The sequence below is a fragment of the Ciona intestinalis genome, chromosome 2 (assembly GCF_000224145.3).
Source record: "Ciona intestinalis chromosome 2, KH, whole genome shotgun sequence".
Classification (NCBI taxonomy): domain Eukaryota; kingdom Metazoa; phylum Chordata; class Ascidiacea; order Phlebobranchia; family Cionidae; genus Ciona; species Ciona intestinalis.
The window spans coordinates 2,423,963-2,444,917 of record NC_020167.2 but is presented as its reverse complement, the minus strand read 5'-3'; the positions used below and the strand labels follow the sequence as shown (position 1 = coordinate 2,444,917).

The following is a 20,955-nucleotide window of genomic DNA, read 5'->3' as shown; positions in this document are numbered from 1 at the left end:
AGGTCAATATTGGGACATAAGAATTTGTGCGACGTAGTAATACGACGGTCCGCTACATACCTACTAAGTTTCCGTCCCGGTGTATGTTTGTTGTTTTATTAACTTATCCGTAATTGAATAATCATATTTACGCTCAAAAGAGCATTTTTTTATTAGTAAGGAATAGACCTAAATAAATTCACTCTACCCATTGCTACTATTCGTTCCCCCTGGGGGAAAAATTTTTTTTGGGATATATTTGTACCCGGGGGCCCCGCCCATTTTTTTTTTTTTTTTTGCCGCATGCGCAGTTAGACGGAACAAATACAATATGAGCTCTAATAAATACCGATTGAAAAAAAGTAACGGGGGGAAAAATTTAAAGATTTATTTTTCGATAGAAAAAACGTGCGAGTACCCTACATAGATGTATGCGTAGGTAATATTTTCGAGAACATATTTGAAAAAATAATATTTAATTAGTGACCATAACATTTTCATTTAAAACCCAAACCCCCTTTTATAGCTGGATCGGTAGAAAACCCCTATAAACATGTTTTTTTAATGACGAATGTTAATATTTATAGTTGATACTTTTTCGATTTTTTATTTTATTTTAGAATCGGTACCACTGGGGTCTAGTTAATACAGTGCCAAAATTATTTATGTTAGTGGCACGAGTAGAAAGTTTCGAAAGTGGCCGCTATAATTTTTTGTATTTTAGGATCACCTTCGTCCACCAGCACCTGTAAGTTATAAGTAAAATGTTCTTTTTAAACTAGCATAAAATAAGTTTGTTAGTGGTACTTACTTTTTCTAGGCCTCAAATAACATATCAACTCAGTTTTGTTGACTTCAAATAAAAAAAATTTAGTTTTAACGTGTAAAAGTGGTATCTGGAACATTGTGTTTGTTGCGACGCATGCGCGACAGCGCCCGTTACAAATTTATGAATCGGAACCAATATATTAAGACGAACCAATATATTATTCATGTAAGTAACGTGCTCATTCATTAGAGCTACGTTCGCTTGTATTTAATATCCTGGGAGCAGCAACAAGGAACGAAAATGGCCGCTTAAATTTTCTTTTGTTTACTGTGTACTAAAATCACCAGGATAAAAAAACTACCTTATTATACTCACATGACTCTATTTTTGTTGCATGCAAGATTTATTTCAACGTTTGTAGTTTTCTCTACGTTATAGAAAGTGTTTTAATTTTGCTGTTTTGTCTATAATATTGTTTGGCTGCGGAGCGTCGTCCGTAACAATATTTAGCTAATTGCAATCAAAAGTAATTCCACTTCAGAAGAACATCAGGAATTTAGCATTCATTGCTAAAAATGGGTTGTTGCGAAAGTTGCATGGGAAAAAATGACGACGAACCAGTGAGTTGTCAAATCTAATGCATACTAATGATAAGACCCATCGCCATAAACAAATTCTGCAAACTTTAATGTTTTATGGATTAAGCTTTTATTAGAACATACTACTTTACAAAACTGTAATTAAAAATATTCTCTGTTGTTTTAGAACGAACGCACATCATTGCTTGGGCCGTCAGGAAACGCCATTCCTGTAAACTCTGCCGATCCGATATCAACACCTTATGATTACGACCCCACCCCGGTTGGCAGTATAGCCCACAGTAAACTGGATGAGCAGTCTATGTTTAATGGAATCATCACACAATATAATAAGTAGGAAAAACTTAAATCGGTTTCTTTAACATAACGCTATTACAAATCGTACTAATGCTGCAAAAAATCCGGGTGTGTGTTCGTAATTGGCCAGGAAGGTTATATAATGAAGCACTAATGTTATAATAACCTACAAGTGATGTTTAACAATTCATAATGTTTTAACCATATTAAGTTCAACTACCATAACACAAAGTGCACACTGGCAGTACAATAGCCTGCCAAATGATACCCCACCCATGTTAACATAACATAAGTGTAAAAACAGTGTGTTAATGATATCCTATTGTTTTAGTGAAATCATTGACATTACATCAATGGATACAAAGATTGATGCTGTTGAGTACATGAACAGAGTTCAATTATACAAGTAAGTTTTAAATTGTATGTATGTGGAACACATTAGATCTGGTAACTGGTCAGCATGCTTACAGTGAATAATACAGTGCACTCATGTTATAATAAAATGTTATTCATTCATATTTCTAATAGCACTTCATTTAATCATTGCAGTCGTAAAGTTGCTTCACTCACAAGTGGTTCTCGATACAAACAAAAGCATCTTCACTCTTCAGGAAATAATCCAACGAATGTTTTAAAATGTCCATCAGTTCCCGTGGATGATTTGATACTGGTTTGTTTTTTTCAACCTTAGTGAATTTTAATATATATATATATATATTATATTTTAATCTATTGTTAGTGACAAAAGCTATGTTAGGTGATGTAAAAAATAGCTTTGACGTGCAATTTAAAGAGTAAATATTAGTTATTAATGTTGTGCATAATAGCTGCCACTATAAAACTTATATCAAAAGCAGATAACAGAAGTGGCTGATGAGATCAGGAAAGCAATGAACGATTTTAAAGTTGAGAAGCAACAAGAACTAGTGTTAAGTTTGGCACGTCGGTAGCAAGAAAGTTTCTTGGTGGTCTCTGGTTGGAACACAGAGTGGATGTGTTTCCTTGTTGTGCAATTCCATATTATTGCTGAAGAAATTGATACCGTGCCGAACTTTTGTGGGCACATTGTGTAGCATCATATTGGTTAAATATGATGATTAACATTTGTTAAGCATTTAAGTTTAACAAAGATGGTTTTGCATTGTTTGTTAAGCATTTAAGTTCAACAAAGATGGTTTTGCATTGTTTATAAAAAATGTTACAAATATTATTCAGTGAAAAACATATTCGAATGCAAAATACATTTACTTTTATTACGAATAATTTACAACGGGATATTTGTAAAATATTTTATCTTGGTCATCACAACAGTACTTTAGCTCTCTACATGGAACGATTAATTTCACAGCAAATACAGATTTTAGTCACAGTGATATCACCATTTCTGTATGTGGGACCTTATATATCTCTTCTGCAATCAACTGATTAAAGTTAGTACGCATTTCAAAACAAAGGTTATGTTGATGAACAACATTATCAGAGTCACCAGCTATCCTGCCAAGCTGGTTTAGCTGAGTAGCGACCTTCTGATTTCCCTAAAACTTCCTTCACAACTTCTGCATTTTGTGTCAGTTCTGAACAAGGAAAACAGGAACTTAGTTCAAGCTATAATACTGCTAGTGTCTTATAGGTTTAGAGACCTAAGGTCCTTGAATGTGATGTGTAGAAAACAATTTTAATATACAAATTAGAAATATAGTTGATAACAACAATAAAGAAGTAGTGTTTTTAATTACATTTTTGTTCATACAATTAAACTACTAATTAAACAATAATAGGAATGTTAATGCTTGTTGTAAGATGTATGTAAATATGTTTATTTAATTTATGTCGCCCACATTTGCTTGACCGGTAATTGTTTGCTAAGTTCAATAAAATTAAGACGCTTAAACAGTGTCACTCTAACCACTCTTTCAAATGAATAATTTGTTTTATGTAATATAATCCAATGATGATATCATGTTAATAGTTGCAAACAGTTTGTAAGTACTGTGTTATCCCTTTTAACTATTTTGCTGTGTTTAATTTAATCATCCTTATTTTGTTATACAGAAAATCATGCGCTAATAAGTAAGGCAAATTATAAGTGCGTTAACTAAATGCAACAATTCTGTAAAGAAATAACTGCAACAGAAGCTTGGTAGGTGTTAGTAGTGATAACTTTCGTAAACATTCTTACCTCGTGCTTTTCGCATTGACATTCCATTCCTATCAATAGAGCTTCCCATAAACCCTTTTTGTTTCTTGTACTCAGATAATTGTGTTTTTCTTCCGAGACCAGGTGTTGATTTGCACGACCGCAGCCTTTTTAACATTTTCTGAAAATATTTATGTATTTGGTAATTTATAAGGACCAGAAAAATATATCTTTTAAAGATTTGGTTAATTCATGTTCTTTTAAATACAAAAAGAGCAGATTAAATTTGTAATGAGTTGTCAATTAACCAATTATACATTGCTAATTTACTGCAAATTCTCACAGCAAGGCTTTGTAAATTTTTTTATAAAAGTTTGCATAACTTGAAAAAGTTGGGAAGCACAATTTCATTTTAACTTTCCGAGCATTTCATTTCCGATTTCTCATTCATTACAATTAAAGCCCTTCGTTCCTTAACTTCGGACAAGTGGTAAGTTTCAACTTTTAACATCTGGTAAGTTACATGCATTGGGTATTGGGGTAATGGGCAAATCATATAGAATATATGGTTAGAATTTTATGGCATGTCATAAAGTTGGTCCTCTACAATATAAAATATAACTCATTTTACATTACCAAGTTCTCTCTTTCAATCTGTCGTTGATAGTTGATTCGGTTGATTGCAGAATGATAAAGTTTTGTGGGCGATTTGTTGGACTTTCTATATGATGATGTTGAACTTGCATGCGAAACCATGCTTTGCCTGCAATACAGCTGTGTTTAGCAAATTTGTTTGTTGGCAGAGTATAGCAGGCATATTCAGAACTATGTTTACTTTAAATTATTCATTATGACACAACATAAATATTGCCGACCTACAATGTTTTGTAGCTGAAGTATACAAATAAATTCTAAACAGACATTTTCTATTTAAACTCATTTTAAACAATAAGACTTTTTTCCTTTTTCGTTGTATAACTTTAATTAAAAAACTCCAACTGGCATTGTGTAGATCTCACCTGCTTCTATTTGAAGTGTCTGACTTTATTGATGATACAGAACGCACACTAGAAGCACTAGAAGGTCGTTGTTGTTTCCTGGTTGACTTGGTGATCTCATTCAGCAGCCTTCGGTTTTCCCGATCAATTTCACGCACCTTGGATTATTGAACAATTGTGTTATCAATTATTTATCCAAAAAGTCTCCATAATTTTGCCTCTCTACAATAGAATCTACACAAATTCAACAACTTTTTTTATATTTACATGCCTGTTGGCCCATAATAGGTTTATACTAATTCCAATATTTGTTAAAGAATAATAGACATCCCAATAAATAATACATGCACAATTGCACACCACGTTACTGAAATTGTTTTGTTGTACATGGTGAAACATTACACTAAATAGTTTTACCACAATGTGAGAAAGTTCAGCTTAGAAACTTAATAAAGGGCTTTTAATTATCAATATCAAGTTACCTGTTGGTTTGAGAAAGACATATTCTTTCGACGAGATGCTTGTTCACTGTTTGGCCTCATTCTCTCATGTTGCCTTTCTGCGTATCGATTCTGCAAAATAATAAAACTGCCATAATCCCAGTTGGTGCAATTAAAAAATAAACACTAACTAAAGAAAGTACAAATCACAAGCCACAAAAAAATTAGACACTTTAGTCTATTAACAGCCAAAGTATACAAAGAATTTTCGATACAATTTTAACAAAAATTTGTGTAAATATATTACAGGCCAATGTATTTTCAAACCTCCTGAGCTTTCTGTTCAAATCCTAACACAGTTTCCAGCAGGTGACTAATGTCTTTAGACTCCATTGCAGTGGAACTCAACAAACGTTGCCGGTGATTTTCAAGCGCCCGATTCTGCCGCGCATCCGGTTTCCTTCGTCCATCAAACCTGTGATGAGTTTCTTCATCGCTGCTGCTTAAATAGTCTGCGTAGGAGCTCAACTTTTCATGATATTTATTGTTAGATTTATTGCGTTCTTTGATGATAGGTACATGACGATCATGATAACTTTGGTTGCTTTCAGGTGTTTTAAATGAGACATTAAGCTTTGGTACATGTTGCACATTTATATAGTCAATGTGTTTGGAAGCGGTTTGTCCTCCTTTATGATGCTTTCCAGCTTTTATCTTTCTTCTGTTCATGTTTGGTGACATATCCGGTGATGACAAAGGGGAAACATCAGTTACTGAATCTGATGAGTCATCATCATGCTTATTGTTTCGCTTATCAGCTTGATCTCTTTGCTTACGATTCACTTGAACATGGATTTTGTTCATGTGTTCACCTGCTCCCTCATCAGATAAATCATCCTCTTCATCGGAAGATGACTCAAAATCGTTCTCATAAGACGGGGAGCTGTTTTGGGGTGTTTTATTCTTTACTGGTGTGGACTGTTTGTTGTCGCCGGACTCTCTTCCATTAGTTCCGTGTAAGTTAGTATGACTTCTACTTGTTAATTCATCTTCAGAAGAACTTGATTGAAATTGGGAAAGAAAACTTTTACTGTTGTTTTCAACTTTTCGTTTGCCTGTAAATCGAAATAACAAAAAATTCAATTGTGTGTGCAAAATTTTAAACAATTTCCGATATAAAGAACTTGTCAGCTGGCACATCCATTCAAAGGTTATAGGTTACATTACATTTTAAAAAAACGCAGTCTTCACTCTTCATACTAAAGTATAGGTTCTTTTTGAGACATGATTTCTCTTGAGACATGAAGTCCATACATATAATATTACTATCTAGTTAAGCAATAAATTTGACAAATACTTGCAAAGTTTTAAATTGTATTCATACCTTCAAATGTGGGTGGGTCATCAAAAAAGTCATGGTCTACAACATTATCCATGATTTTAGTAAAAATCGAAAAATGAGCTACAACAGAGTACTTTCAACCACTTATACCAGCGCAGACAATTACAAGGATAAGCTAATACATTTCTACCAATGATCTAAAGAAAATTATTTATTAGCATAACTTCACAATAACTTTTGTGCTACTAATTGTAATGCATGTCATCAACCACATAAAAGTTTTACAAAAACTACTATTTTTTGTTACTCTAATATATTTGCTACAGAGCAAAAGAAATTGGTTTTAATAATATAAATAAGCTTCATAGGTATATTGATTAAGATTAAGAAACAGAGAACTGTTACTTACTAATTAATCTATAAAATCAATTTCTTTTTAATGCTCACTTAATATAAAACTACAATCCTCTGAACATTTAAAAGGAGTTTAGTCTTAGTGTATCACAACACATATGGCATATATAGATGATTGCGGACCAGGTAAATAATTTATGACAGAGACAATAAAAACCAATAATACGTATGAACGTATCAGTTCAAGCTTTACCTATATGGCTTGCCTAGAATTGTAAGCATTATATAGCATTGTAAAGAGCACATACGAAAATAAGTTCTCCTCAAAGCATACCTTATTTACGGAAACACATCGTACTCGACATGCACCGTTACTGTCCTTTGTCGCGACAAATATACACTACTACACTATTACCTGCTGGATTAAACCCAGTTAGAACAAACGTCGTGCTACTTCCTACAAGCACTACATTTTAGCAAGAGCGTTTTTGAACCGACACAGCCAATTATACTTAATTGAGCACTTGTGGTTAAATTCAATTAAATGTAAGTTGTTTGTTTGTTAGCAACTGGTGGTGTGTAGCGCCCTCAGCTGTTTATATTTAAAACTAAGTCAGTTGTTCAAATCAAAATAAATTGCGATTAAATTATTACAATAATCGGATAATTTTAACAATTTATAGTATACATTCCTATTTATACTTTTAACTCTTGCCATATTGATTGGTATAAACACCAATGAATGCGTAAGCTAATCTTGTTGCTACAAGTTCTATCATCTGATCTAAACATATTTCCCAGAGTTTGTATATATAAACATGTTTATATACTGGTATTTCTTGCCATGTTATGCATTTTTATGCTGTGTTTGTGCTTTTGACCAAAATAAAGCTTTTAGTACAAATTACCAGAATAGAAGCAATGAGAAAAACGATATTGCTTTTTTATATTTCTTTGGGTCATTACATAAACATATTTTAACAGTTGCGGGTAAATTACATGTCCGATAAGAGACAAGCCTTGTGGAATATTTTAAACGGGGTAAACCAAGAATATATTCACTTGTACAACACGGTTCTCAGTAGCAAATCCAAGCCATCGTCCTCCTGGCCGAGTTGGCACAGTTACAAGGCCTCAGAACATAACCTCAATATAACTTATCATACACGGGTTTCTCATTTCACTGCTTCCGAACTTGAAGGCTATTACTCGAAACCAGCGGAATAATATCATCTTCTTCTGATGCGGAATCTGTAGCACCATTACCGAGTCGTGTTTCAAGTACATTAATTCTTTTCTTGAGTCTTTTCTGTGATGACGCATATTCAGCCATCATTCTCGAAAACTTTGTTTGCAACTTGCCAAACCTTCTTTCCATTTCTTCAACTCTTTGCAAAGCAGCTTGCTCGTCCAACCCTGCAGTATCCTACAAAAGAAAACGTGTAGTTATAAGTCTGTGGGGTAAGACGGGATACCGTTAGCACCTAAAACCCATATTTCCTAAGTTGAGGAGCTACGGTTTTATAATTCTTTAAATATTATTTTTACCGCCAAATGAAAAGGGAACAAAAACATGTCCCATGTTACCCCATCCTACCACGCACTGTATGACTTAATTTATACTTGACATAGGCTTTACATTCTTACCTAAGATATATCTGTACACTGTGGCCCTCCTAAGGGCGGTTCAAGCAGCATTTAAAAATGACATTTGTATGAACCCATTATCTCAGACAAAATGGTATAATCTAAAATAAACTTGGCTACAAATATCTTTTTAATTTGTTCTACCTCTCCGTCTTGTTGGTTCACCAATCCATCTTTCATCAACATCCTTCGTCCTTTCTCCTCAAGTACAGATTTTGCACCTGGGTATTCTGATAATACTTCAAGCAAGTCATCTTTTGATAGACAGAACAAATCAGTATATCTGTGGAACAAACAAAAGTAGCAATAAATAAAACGTCCCTGTCAGGCAGGTTACAGGTCTATAGCTTATACAATGCGTACAACACTCATTAAACCGTGGGTAATCTGCCTATGATAGAACGTCGAAACGTGGGTGCGCAAAATCAGTTTGTCAGAACAGCTTCATTAAATCAACATTCGAAGAAAATATTCTTCCGTTATATTGCGGTTGAACTGAATAGGCAGCATAGTAGTATTTTCACAGAGCTTGACATAATTTTACTTATTTACCCAATACTACGGACATTCGCTGTTCTTCTGTTTCCAGTTTTGTTTCCACTAATGTTTAAAATACTGATCTCTCCAAAGTATGCTCCATCTCCCAGCACCGCATATTGCGTTATACCATCGTCACCTACCACGCCAAGCTTACCTAAGAATATTAAATTTGTTAAATCAAAAAGTTGCAAATTTAAATTGCGTACTTCAACGCAAAACAGCAGGCTATAATTACAATCGTAAAACAAAGGTTCTATGTACAAAACAAGGCGGGTGAGACACCTCGTTTCTCCTTTATCAGTTACCATGTACTTTGTTTTCTAATATTCTAGAAATTAGATAAATTAAGCAACCCATTAGTAATGATCACTTAGTTGGCGGAATAAGCATTAAGTGTTTTGCCCAAGGTCGCACACGCAATGATGGCATATATGTTATTGGACATTTATAGATTATCAGTACCAACCTTCTTTCACGATATACATCTCTTTCCCGACATCACCCTTTCTACATACATAATCTCCCGGGCTGAAAACTTGTGGCCGAAGTTTTAATACCAACTCGATCAACAATCCAGGTTCGCAATCCTGTAAATCCCACGTTTCGTATATTATTAATAAATAGATTTTATAGCAATTGTATAATAATTGTATAATAGGTATAGTTATAGTAGAATGGGAAAATATGGGACACCTTTTCTTTCTATTTTCTCGTCCTATTCGGTAGTAAACAAAAAATATCCAAAACACGATCAGGATGTTTCGATATTATAAACCATTGGTGTTCCACCATCCCCCACCCTACTATTTTATATAGCGAGAAATGAAATTAGCAACAAAACGATAGTCGCTACGACAACGTATGAATAAAAATTACGCTAATAAAATATGGGTAAGTACGTTTTCCTGCTAATCACGTGGTAAAGAAATAAACAATAACGTTTGTATAAAATATTATTTTCCATACAATATCTACTGCCGTCGCAACGCCACACCAGAGTGCGTAAGTGACATGCATTCAAACCTGAAAGATGCTGACTCTTTTTAAAGTTTCCAGATGAACACTGATAGCAATTTCTGCTCGAAGAGTGTCGGGCAGCAAACCTAAGATCGCTTGTTCGTCGGTTGACTTCTTGTTCGTCCACAGGTAATCAAACCACTTGATTACTCTCTTCTGAAGAGTCTTACTTACTGCCCTGAACTACATTGATGGGAAAGACAAGTTTAGCTTATGGTTTACGATAGGAATTTGTGTAATTGTTTACTTTATCTTCGCGTGGCTGGGAAACGACAGTCTTAAACACGGGTGTTTAGTTACATACACCTCGTGCCAGCTTACGAGTTCCCAAGTATGTTACTTTGGGCATGATTACTATTTGGGTTGAATTTTGTGATTATTTATTACACCAATTCAGTGCCTAGTGATGCTAAAACTATAACCGGCGCGTATACCGTGGACAAGATATTTAACGGCCATTGCTTCAAACAAAAGGAATTCTAACCTGCATGTATTGCTTGATAGAATCCATCTTTCCTTGAAACTCGGAACGTGCAGCGTTCATGTTACTGATCATAGAGCCAACGTTACCGACAATGGTAGCGAAAATCAACACGCCAACCAAGAAATCGAATACCTGTAATGAAGTACGTAAAAGAAACTAACTTGGTATGCTTGCCAAAGTTGTTACAACAGGAAACTTTATAAAACAACAGGAACTTTATAAAAATTATATCTGTAATATATCATTTCTCATTAAATATGTTTATTTATTGTGCTTACTTGAAATAAATATTCAATGTCTTTCTCGGGCATTGGTGTTTCACCAATCGTTGTCAAGGTAAGCGTCGACCAATACAGACTGTACACGTATTTTCTGGATAGCGTATCGAATGGAACTATTGCCGGATCCGGATAGACCCAGCCATCAGAGCCAAAGCTTGATAGATAACTTTTTATAAACGACTGTCCATGCTTCAGTTTGCGTATGGTAGGGTGGGTAAAATAAGACATTGTTTCATTCTCATTTCTCATCCAATTTAGTAGTAAACAAAAAACATTTACAAAATTATATAAACATAACCACTTACGCCACTTAAAAATTGGTAATTGGCTAAAACCACGATCAGGAATTGATATAAAAATGCCCTAACGGCATCCCATCCTACCCCACAGAACAATATACTACAACCTTTTACCTTATACTTTACTATTTTCCTAATGACTCACCCGATTGCTCTAGAAATGGCGTAAAAGATGCAAGCATTCCAATGAATGATAATAAGAATATAAAACACAAGGATTGATATTCGGAAGAGATTTGGATACGTAGTTCGTGTCTCTACCCTCTCAAAACATTCAAACATTCTCGAAAATCGAAGAACTCTGTTGAACCTAGAATAAATTCGCACTATAAGTTAAAGACCACACGTATTATTTTCTTATTATATATTAAAGTGGGGGAAGGTGGGACACCTTTCCTTTCTATTTTCTTTACAACTTGGTAGTAAACAAGGAACATTTTAAGAATTATAAAACCGTATCCTCATTACTCTTATAGACCGCGTTGTTAATTGTTTAAAACTCGGTCGGGACGCTTAGAAAGTATATACTAAAGGTGTCCCATCTTCCTATACACTCTACTATAAGTACATATGGTATGTTTGACAGTTTGCCGAAAGACACTTTCATTGGATTTACCAACCCCACTTTACTTTTGTAATATTTGTAAATAAACAGGTGTATATGCTATATAGCATTGAAAACAGTATGGTCGTCTTTGGCGTTGCCTCTCTTGCAAAGTTGCAATACAAGCTGATTTTGTTTATTGCTGCGGGCATTTATATTTAAAACAATAAATCCCGGGCCATCACTTAATACCACTAAACAAACACACACGAGAAAATAACCTGAGTTCGAGCTGATGTATTCCGAAGAAAATGTAACCTAGATCTGTTGGTAAAATAGAGATTACGTCCACGTAGAATTGGTAGCTACTTCTGTAAGCTTTCCGAAGCCGTGCTTTATCTTTTACCAACAGGCCTTGCTCAAAGAAACCTATGATACATAAATATTTTAATCACTGTGCTATGTATGTATATAGGTTTTATGTTTACTTACTAATATATTAGTTAAACTTCAAATTGTGTATAGCACTGTGTAAGATGGGATGTCAGTATATAGTTTATCATATCCATGCTAACGGTTATTATGCGCTCTTACCTGTTTTCTGTCGAACCACCATATCGAAGACGTAAACAATATCTGCGGCATAGTCAAATGTCAACCAAACGAGATAGTTCTGCCTTTGTAAGTCGTGGAAACAGGATCTTGCAATGACAAAGCACATGTTGTAAAACACTGCGAGTGTGATAATCATCAGCCACCAGAAATAGAAACCCTCAGCAGGATCAATAACCCAGTGTTTCGTCTTCGTTTTTTTCTTCGGTGTTGCCTGGTCACTTCTGGTATAGGAGGTAAATGTAATATGTAAAAACCTTGTAACATATCCACACTTTATAACACGCATTAATATAAGCAAAAGGTATAGGAAAGGAGCTTTGGTGTCTGTATTGAATTTATTACATTTACAGGCGTCCGAAGTCGGCATTACATTCACCTTATAACTGAGGTGTTCAGAAAGTATTCATTAATACATACTTTTATTTATACATACTTTTATTTATGCGTATTTTGTACATATATAGTTTTATATAATTCTATCACAATTTTATTTAAACATAACAACACCTGTGTTTACAAAATTTTATTTATGAAAGAAACGTGCCTTAACGTTTAGAATTGAGCAATTAAATTCTATAAAAACCAAAAGATTGGGAATTAGATTCTTCAAAAGGCAAACGAATAAGCATACGTTTTATTATCCCGTGAAGTGGACGGATTTCGTGGCGTTGTTGGTGTCGTTGGCATCGGAGGACCTTGGATCTTTGCTATCATTTCATCTTTGGTCTCTTCTGGTGTTGAGGGTCTGATAATCTTGAGCCATTTGTTTACTCTGAAATAAAAAGGAGATCTAATTTTCGTATCAACTTCAACCCCACCTATATCATTGTTATGTAAAGTTAAATAACCTTACTTTACTATTGATGCTGCGAGACGGGTGAATACTCCAGACCGGGATCGATCGCTTCCACATTCGGACGCTTCCGGATCTTGTGTTCTGTGTGATAATCAATGCTATATTAGATAAAATACGTAACCTCTGTTTTCATTACTAATATTTTAACAACAGACATTTAGTAATTGAATGATAGGAGGCGTTTAGTTATCCTCGCGTGACTGGGACAGCGGAAGCAGTTGTTATAACACGGCGATCTTACACGTGTCAGCTTACGAGTTATACCACGTATATGTCAATTTGCAGTTGGTTATTTTCTGGGCTTTTTCTTTTTTCGTTCTTGTATAGGCGCCGCATGGCAAAGTGGTTAGCGCGTCTAACCCAGAGGTAATGGGTTTAAGCCTCGTGGGTGCTACCATTGTGGGTGTATGTATCTTCGGGCAAGACAGTTAGCGGCAATTGCTTTAACCCAGTGGTCACTAACGGATTGTCCAAATTAAGTTTTAAATTTAAAAAAGGAAAAAAATCAGCTAAAAAATAATCATCCACGATGTAACATACACACGGTAACTTGTAAGCTGGTACGAGGTGTATGAAAACCCGTGTTATACCGACTATCGTTTTCCGGCCACGCGAGGATAAAGTGAATTGCATGCATTTATTCACTTATAACTAGATCGTCGATTCAGTTTTACATGGCAAGAATACATTCTCGGTCGAAGAGAATATTCCTTTTAATAGTTAATGCGTATGTTAGCGAATGTAACAAGATGCTTGATCCACAGAAATAATCTAAATTCTCGTCGCATTTGGAAGTAAACAAAAAAACATTCAACGAATTATAAAACCCCTTTCTTACGACTCCCATAGACTGTTGTCAGTTGTTTAAAACAAGAAGAGGATATTTATTCGATATTATGTGCTGAAGGTATTCCACCTTACCTCACATCACTTATATAACGATACAAACTGCTTGATTTAACACCATGTTCTTTTTTGCAATTATTCTTACACGGAAAAAAACACGCGCGCGTATATTTAAGACAAACACTTTTGTTCTATCAAACCTGGTAGTCGTATGAGAGTCACATGAAAATTCTTGATCATCTGTCAAATCACCCATGCTTGAAACAGTTCGTGATATCGTTACAACTGGAATATCAAGTTCCACATCTCGAGAACGTGACTCTGAGGGTACGTTTCTCATCGGAACCACTTTGTTTGGCATTATTCCTTTTTAAACTTTCCAAGATGTCTTAAAGTTAGATTATACTATGTTTAACCGGTTGCATTACACTAAAATCTGTGTTAGCTATAAAATCAGTTAAAACAAGCGGCACCTCTTTGTATCAAACTATAACTTGTAAATTCCAATCCAACTCAAAATATGCTCATCCCGCTCGCACCTGCTGCAATACAGCACTGCTGTTTCAATTTAATTTTCTTTTAGGCGCAAATTAACCTCTGTTTGGTATCTGCCAATAAAACAACATAGAAAACAAGGTCCACCATTATGACCACTGCAACGAATTACAAAAATACTGCTGCCGATCGATATGAAACAAAGGAATTATGTGAAAGCAAATCTGTTGCTGTCATACTACGCACTAATCCGCTGCTCGCTCTTGCTTTCGCCATCTGACCAACAGTCGCATGTAATGAGCAAACACATAGAGAGAAAACCAATGCAGAATCGAAATAAACAGTTTTGAATTTATAAACGCGTGAAATTAATTGGTCTATAATAAAAAACTTTAAACATTACATACCTTATAACCATTTAACAAGTTATTACTATTGTCCAATTTTGATTAGAATTTCCAAAATGCCTATATATGCTATATTTCCAAAATGCCTATATCCTGTATGCAATGCTGCTGCTGAAGGTATAATAGGGAATTTTCCAATTATCTGCATTACTAACCTATTGCTATGAAACCTTTTATTTGACCTAACTTACTAACTAAAAGTACCAATTATTCTTCTCTAAACTTGCAACTGATGAAAATCCGACCGCATTGTGACAAAGCTCTGGGTATATAGGAGAACTGCCTATACAGCAGGGTCGACAAGCTATACAGAGCTTTGGAACCTGCGGCAAGACGCGGTATCTGGAATTCGTCCGTTTTGTCTGTTTGTCCGGATTTCGCTGCCGCATGCGGAAGTCGGTCATGGGTTTGAATACGACTTTTCGCATGCTGGATACTGTGTACAGCCACCTTTATGCGGTTCGAGCGACAAATGAGTATCATACGCCCCGAAACAGGAACGACTAAACCATAGGCGGTGCAATGTATAGTAAATAAAGAGAATTGTTCGGTACAAATAACAGAAACCACGATTCGCATTTATGTTTTTTTTATGATACACTAAATGACGACACTGAGTTTTTTGGATGTGACTTATATAGTATTGTATTTGATTAAGCGTAGTTTTAGCAGGGTGGGGAAATATAAGACACCGTTTTTTTCTACTTTCTCGTCCCATTTGGTTGTAAACAGAGTACATTCAAAGAATTATAAACCGTATCCTGACGACTCCCATAGACCTTTGGTAATTGTTTAAAACATAATCAGGATATTTAGATATTATGCATTAAAAGTGTCCCATCTTACCCCACCGTACTACTATATATAAAACACCGTGGTATAACTGTTGGGACAGTATAGGTAGACGGCATATATATGTGCTGGTTCTTGAGGTGTACGTATTATGAATTTTATTTACAAATGATAGTTTCGATTAACTCGGTTATTCGTTTTTAAAAGCTTGATCACCAATCCTGATTTTTCTTGCACCAGCCACCTACACAAACGTAGCTTATCACAACCGATTGAGTGGTATCCCCGGTTAAACTGTTTTTATAAAGCCGCCTCTTATTTTCCTGCTGCAAATTGAAAACATGACGTGTTTTTTACTGTCAGTTGCTTTGTGTCATAAACAAGCAGGGTGCTGTGTAAAGGCTGCGAATTTCCAGCACAGCCATATTATTCTGATTAGTTAAGTGCACGATATATTTATACAGAATTATAACTAACCGAAGTACAAGTTGAAATCCTACATATTATATATAGCCACAAAGTTTAAGAATCTAACTGGTTTATTTATTTACATTTACAGTTTGCTTGCCAAAAATAGAAAAACGCGAACTTTGATAAAAATAGGATAACACGATGTTGATCTTGTGTTTATCTTTAATCGTAACTTCTGCTTATCTAGTGTGTGGACAAGGTGAGTACAAGAAAAATATATACATTGATGTGCAAGTTTTTTTCGTAAATTCAGAGTCAAAACAATTTTTTAAGCATTATTTATTTATATGGATGTATATACGTACAAGGTAGACAGTCGCTGCACGCCACTGTGTATACTGGCATAAAGTTTCATTTATATACCATGTGCAGGGACAAAACCTTGGTCACTGTCGATAATACCCCGTGCTGAAATAAATTTAATGGCTTTGTTGTCATAATTTAACCTACAGTTCCAGAAGCTATGGTTTAGAATTACAGCCTTAACCAGATTTATATGGATTTATATCAAAATAAAATGAAGCAAAATTAAGAAGTATAAATACAACTTTATGTTCTATGCATAGTTCATTCGTTGAGTTACCATGGAAATCAACTGATGTTTTTCCACGAGAGAAAAACCTACGACCAATCCCGTCTTGCTTGTCAACAAATCAACAGCGATCTTGTAATTATCAGAGATGCGAAGTTACAAAACTTTATATCACCTTACTTGGATTCTTCTATCAATGCAACGATATGGGTTGATACATGGCGTGTAGGTTATTGGATAGGTGGCACACGACAAGCAAATTCATCTACCTGGTATTGGTGGGATGGATCGTTTCTATCATCACAACCTCCCAATACAACTGGTTACAACAACTGGTTCGGGATTGAACCAAACGGAGCCATATATTACAATTATTGTATTTTTGTGACACCTTATTCCAAGATGCAAGCTAGTGGTAAAACGTTCAACAATATCAAAGGAGGCTGGGTGGATGACAGCTGTGACCAACTAAAATATTACATTTGTAAAACAGGTAAAGGTAAACCTGTCTAACGTGTTGTGAGCGTAATTAGCTATAATCAAACATTTCTAGGTCCCTATTTCACCAACCCGTGCTTGAACAATGGAAGTTGTGTTTCTTTAAGTGACAACTACAAATGCAACTGTAAACCAGGATTTGGTGGAAGTCGCTGTGAAAAAGGTACAGTGGTCTTGAATAGAAACAGTAATGGTATATTTATTTTAATGCAAAAATATTCTTAATCTTTAGACTTATGCACAACAACGCCATGTAAAAATGGTGGAACATGTAGCATGGTTGGGAACAACTACACATGCTCTTGTGTGAAAGGTTTCTTTGGCAAACATTGTGAGAATGGTAGGTTGAATTTTACACCTCTATACCTTACCTTAACTAATATATGTTTGGAATATTTCATCATCAGATATTTGTTCGCCTTCACCCTGAAATAACGGACGAACTTGTATCAGGATTTCGAATCATTATATTTGCTCCTGCCCGGACGGTCATATCGGCTCTCGCTGTGATATTGCTAACGCAAATGGTAAAACTATATAATTAAATTCACTCATATAAAGTACCTTGGGGTAAGATGGGACACCTTTAGCACATGATACTCAAATATCCTGATCGTGTTTTAAACAATCAACAACGGTCTATGGAAGTCGTGAGGATAATAGAACGAAAAGGTGTCCCATCTTCCTCCAGCCTACTATATAATATTAAAACTTAGGATAATATCGACAATGTTTAGAAAACAATAACACACCAAGTTGGAGCTCTCCAATTTCTATTGCGTCTCTTGCGATTGGTTTGTTTGGCATTTTCGCTCTTCTGTTGGTTGCATACAAGTAAGTACAACTTAGAAATTAAATATCGCAGCACTAAGTAGCTAAACAGGTTATATATATATTAAACATTAATCAAATTTAATTAAATTGATCAATAGGTTGAAATCGGCATCTCCACAACTAAAACATCGTGACGACGGTTGGTGTAAGTATTCCATTTTTACCGGAATGAAAATTTGGTTTTATTTTAGAAAACCTACCCTGCCAAACTACCGATCCAGCAGCACCATCAACGACACGATACGAGAACGTAATACAACTTGGTGGTTGCAAACCAAATTATAAAGAACCAAAAGTAGAGGCTGTTTACGAAATCTGAGACGAAGTATAGCAGTGATCGTGTATTGCGCAATCATGTAGGATATAGACTTTATTCGCAGTGTTGCTGAGTATAAACGTTTTAACTTTGTGTTTAATGGTGTAACTTTCTCCCAGAACGTAAAATTTAGAATAATTTTTCCTGCTGCTCCTGATTTACGTTAGTTCTCAAGTAATTTATCAATGTTCATAATACTAACAGCCAACGTTGCATATTTTACAGCGTTTAAGAATTTAGTGAAATTCACAAAGAATATTTAGCGATGACGAGGTTGATAATTTTAAGTTTACAACACAACGTACGATCTGGGAGTTTTACGATGCGCATTTACCCACATTCCTTAGTAATTACTTAATAGTTAAACGTGCCCATTTATTAGAGCTTTACTGTCTTGTGTTTTATCTTTTATATTCATGCAATAGATTAAGGTAAAGTAATTGCGTTTTCTGGGATTTAAAACAGTGCACAACAACGTTGAATTGTATTTTTTACGGGTGTCACCTTACATGAAAAAGCATGTATATACAACAACCTTATATATTTGTTTGTTTTTTCTAACACAAAAATATACTTGATACAAAATATACGCAGGATTGGATAAAATGACTTGTATATATATTTTTTTATTGTTGAGTGGTTATATGGTTTGTGGAATATCGAGACAAATGAGTTGTATGCTGCCTGTGTTTGTCAGCTCATGTATACATTTTAAAATGTTTGCTCGATATAATTTGAGCCGGTAAGCATCATCTGCTGTGCAATCATTTTTTTTGGCTAACTTATTTGTAGAAACCGATCTCAACGTCCGTCTCGACAATCATATTGAGAAAATTTAGTAATACGAGTTTATCCATAGATGTAAATATATAAATTCTTCCTTTTGTTCGAAAAATGCTTTTTTACAAAAAATACGCTCACTTTTAAAGCCTATAGCCCTATAGGCTCTACACTGATGTGTCATGAGCTATATAACATTCGTAGTGAATTGCCCAGTTAAATGAAGTTTGCACAACTTGCAATATATGTGTTAAAATATTTAAGAAAAAAAGTTTTAAAGCTGTTTTACACCGTGAATGTTGTTCATCGTAAATAAAAGAATCATCAGTGATGCAAAAAAAGTCGTCGAAAGTTTCGTTTAACTCATTTTGTGATATCATTCACTTATACACAGTAAACTTCTTCACTTTATCACCGCCGAGCTTTAACTTAAAATACCTTGCATATTCGTGTACAGTAGGGTGAATGTGAATGAACGAATGTAACTTACTTTGTACCCGCTTGGCTGGTAAACGCGACAGTCGTTATAACAAGGATGTTCATACACCTCGTGCCAGCTTACAAGTTACCAAGTATGTTCCTTTGTAGGCGATTATTTTGGGGGACAATTTCTTTTTTATGTGTGGCTTATAATTTGGACAGTCAATTAGTGACCAATGGTTTGGGGAACTTTTCGTTAAGTGTTTTGGATACGCCCATCATGGTAGCAGCAAAGAGCCTTAAATCCATTCAGCCGGGCTAACCAACTGTGCTACGGCGCCGGACAACGGATGGGGAAGACGGGACACCTTTAAAACATAATATAGAGAGATCCTGATCGTGTTTTAAACAATTAACAAAGGTAGTGGATTCGCGAGGATACGGTTTCATAATGTTTTCCTTTTTTTTATTATTAAGTGGAACAAGAAAATAGAATGAAAATATGTATCATCTCTTCTTTCTCTACTATGTAACTTATCAGATGATCTGAAACATGTTACTGAGATAATCAGTATCCCGCAGCTATAAATAAATCAACCATCTTAGATGTTCGCCTCTTTATCCGCTTCTACTTATGAATATTGCTTAAATAAACGAACAGGTTATTTATATTTTGTTAATTTTAGTAGGCAGAGTTATATTTAAAAGGGGATCGCCTCGTCTTTTCTTCCTGTTACCAAGAAAAACGTCCGCAACCAACCTCTATAAATTGCCATTTTGCGGATGAGTAGAAAGATTTGACGATTGTTGCTGCCATGATATATAGTAGAGTGGGGGAAGACGGGACTCAGGGACGTGACTTGTAGTATATATTACTCTGAAACCTTTAATATTCAAAATATTGGGTAGTATGTGCTTACAAAAGGGCCCCGTCTTATACCCCACTCCACTATAGTGTACAAGTTTATATATAAGTGTATACTAATATCAGGCGGAATAATTATAGGTTTTAACATTGCGATACCTTGTTTTTTTTATAATTTAAAGATTTATAAACATTATTTTTTTCATTCTGGAAGCAAGCTTGCAATAATTAACGCAATAACTTCCGAAGTTCCACGATGTTGGTTTTGCGACTTTCTTTACTTGCAAGTTTTGTGTATCTGGTGTGCGGGCAAAGTGAGTATAACATAACATAAACTATATGCACGAGTATAACCATAATATAAAAGCAAAATTAACACCCGGCTGTTTCCCTCGGCTATTTTTCCCCCGGCTGTTTTCCCCCATGACTATTCCTCCCTGTGACCATCGTGTAAGGGGTTAGGGGTAAGGGGTAAGCCGGGGAGAGTAGTCCCTGGGGGGA

The 20,955-nt window shown here is 35.1% G+C and overlaps 4 protein-coding genes across 7 annotated transcripts in view; 2 read left to right on the top strand and 2 right to left on the bottom strand.

The window, feature by feature from the left end:
* Window positions 1-1,088: 1,088 nt before the first annotated feature.
* Window positions 1,089-2,907, top strand: LOC100181499. Its single transcript, XM_002129641.4, has 5 exons — window positions 1,089-1,368; window positions 1,514-1,680; window positions 1,976-2,050; window positions 2,194-2,314; window positions 2,502-2,907. The coding sequence occupies exons 1-5, from the start codon at window positions 1,324-1,326 to the stop codon at window positions 2,592-2,594; spliced, it is 501 nt and encodes a 166-aa protein (XP_002129677.1). The 5' UTR covers window positions 1,089-1,323; the 3' UTR covers window positions 2,595-2,907.
* LOC100183866 (cilia- and flagella-associated protein 97) lies at window positions 2,879-6,762 on the bottom strand. Its single transcript, XM_002129585.5, has 7 exons — window positions 6,604-6,762; window positions 5,547-6,334; window positions 5,262-5,351; window positions 4,801-4,937; window positions 4,418-4,544; window positions 3,824-3,962; window positions 2,879-3,218 (listed from the first exon to the last, which is right to left on the bottom strand). Exons 1-7 carry the CDS (start codon window positions 6,653-6,655, stop codon window positions 3,127-3,129), a joined length of 1,425 nt encoding a protein of 474 aa, XP_002129621.1. The 5' UTR covers window positions 6,656-6,762; the 3' UTR covers window positions 2,879-3,126.
* Window positions 6,763-7,844: 1,082 nt separating this feature from the next.
* LOC100178301 (cyclic nucleotide-gated olfactory channel-like) lies at window positions 7,845-15,191 on the bottom strand. 3 transcript variants are annotated; one of them, XM_026840585.1, is made up of 13 exons: window positions 14,947-15,191; window positions 13,196-13,279; window positions 12,974-13,114; window positions 12,322-12,563; window positions 12,009-12,156; window positions 11,329-11,493; window positions 10,882-11,038; window positions 10,604-10,735; window positions 10,126-10,302; window positions 9,569-9,689; window positions 9,115-9,256; window positions 8,707-8,845; window positions 7,845-8,341 (listed from the first exon to the last, which is right to left on the bottom strand). In XM_026840585.1, exons 1-13 carry the CDS (start codon window positions 14,955-14,957, stop codon window positions 8,096-8,098), a joined length of 1,905 nt encoding a protein of 634 aa, XP_026696386.1. In that variant the 5' UTR covers window positions 14,958-15,191; the 3' UTR covers window positions 7,845-8,095. The 3 variants fall into 3 exon arrangements, with proteins under 3 accessions (XP_026696386.1, XP_002124361.1, XP_026696385.1); XM_002124325.3 differs by lacking the exon at window positions 14,947-15,191 and adding an exon at window positions 14,245-14,485; XM_026840584.1 differs by lacking the exon at window positions 14,947-15,191 and adding an exon at window positions 14,245-14,485 and having other exon boundaries at window positions 12,322-12,560.
* A 1,091-nt stretch (window positions 15,192-16,282) lies between these two features.
* LOC104265455 (delta-like protein 1) overlaps window positions 16,283-20,955 on the top strand; it is a 5,647-nt gene continuing 974 nt past the window's right edge. Inside the window, exons 1-8 of one of the 2 annotated variants that reach the window (XM_018817421.2) lie at window positions 16,283-16,408; window positions 16,776-17,234; window positions 17,295-17,402; window positions 17,472-17,579; window positions 17,647-17,766; window positions 17,977-18,073; window positions 18,172-18,212; window positions 18,265-18,772. In XM_018817421.2, coding sequence (XP_018672966.1) covers window positions 16,351-16,408; window positions 16,776-17,234; window positions 17,295-17,402; window positions 17,472-17,579; window positions 17,647-17,669 — 756 coding nt within the window. In that variant the 5' untranslated portion in view covers window positions 16,283-16,350 and the 3' untranslated portion in view covers window positions 17,670-17,766; window positions 17,977-18,073; window positions 18,172-18,212; window positions 18,265-18,772. Of the gene's footprint in view, window positions 16,409-16,775; window positions 17,235-17,294; window positions 17,403-17,471; window positions 17,580-17,646; window positions 17,767-17,976; window positions 18,074-18,171; window positions 18,213-18,264; window positions 18,773-20,955 lie in introns of those variants that run through there. The other variant, XM_026840633.1, reaches the window with a different exon arrangement.

What these genes read in the sequence shown, in the direction of transcription:
- LOC100181499 (XM_002129641.4), top strand. Translation starts at nt 1,324, where the DNA reads ATGGGTTGTTGCGAAAGTTGCATGGGAAAAAATGACGACGAACCA. An exon ending in GAAAAAATGACGACGAACCA is followed by an intron (nt 1,369 to 1,513) that starts GTGAGTTGTCAA and finishes CTGTTGTTTTAG; the next exon opens with AACGAACGCACATCATTGCT. An exon ending in AACAGAGTTCAATTATACAA is followed by an intron (nt 2,051 to 2,193) that starts GTAAGTTTTAAA and finishes TAATCATTGCAG; the next exon opens with TCGTAAAGTTGCTTCACTCA.
- LOC100183866 (XM_002129585.5), bottom strand. Translation starts at nt 6,655, where the DNA reads ATGGATAATGTTGTAGACCATGACTTTTTTGATGACCCACCCACATTT. An exon ending in TTGAACAGAAAGCTCAGGAG is followed by an intron (nt 5,352 to 5,546) that starts GTTTGAAAATAC and finishes ATTATTTTGCAG; the next exon opens with AATCGATACGCAGAAAGGCA. An exon ending in GACACTTCAAATAGAAGCAG is followed by an intron (nt 4,545 to 4,800) that starts GTGAGATCTACA and finishes GCTGTATTGCAG; the next exon opens with GCAAAGCATGGTTTCGCATG.
- LOC100178301 (XM_002124325.3), bottom strand. Translation starts at nt 14,405, where the DNA reads ATGCCAAACAAAGTGGTTCCGATGAGAAACGTACCCTCAGAGTCACGT. An exon ending in CTCGCAGCATCAATAGTAAA is followed by an intron (nt 13,115 to 13,195) that starts GTAAGGTTATTT and finishes TTTTTATTTCAG; the next exon opens with AGTAAACAAATGGCTCAAGA. An exon ending in GGTGGTTCGACAGAAAACAG is followed by an intron (nt 12,157 to 12,321) that starts GTAAGAGCGCAT and finishes TATGTATCATAG; the next exon opens with GTTTCTTTGAGCAAGGCCTG.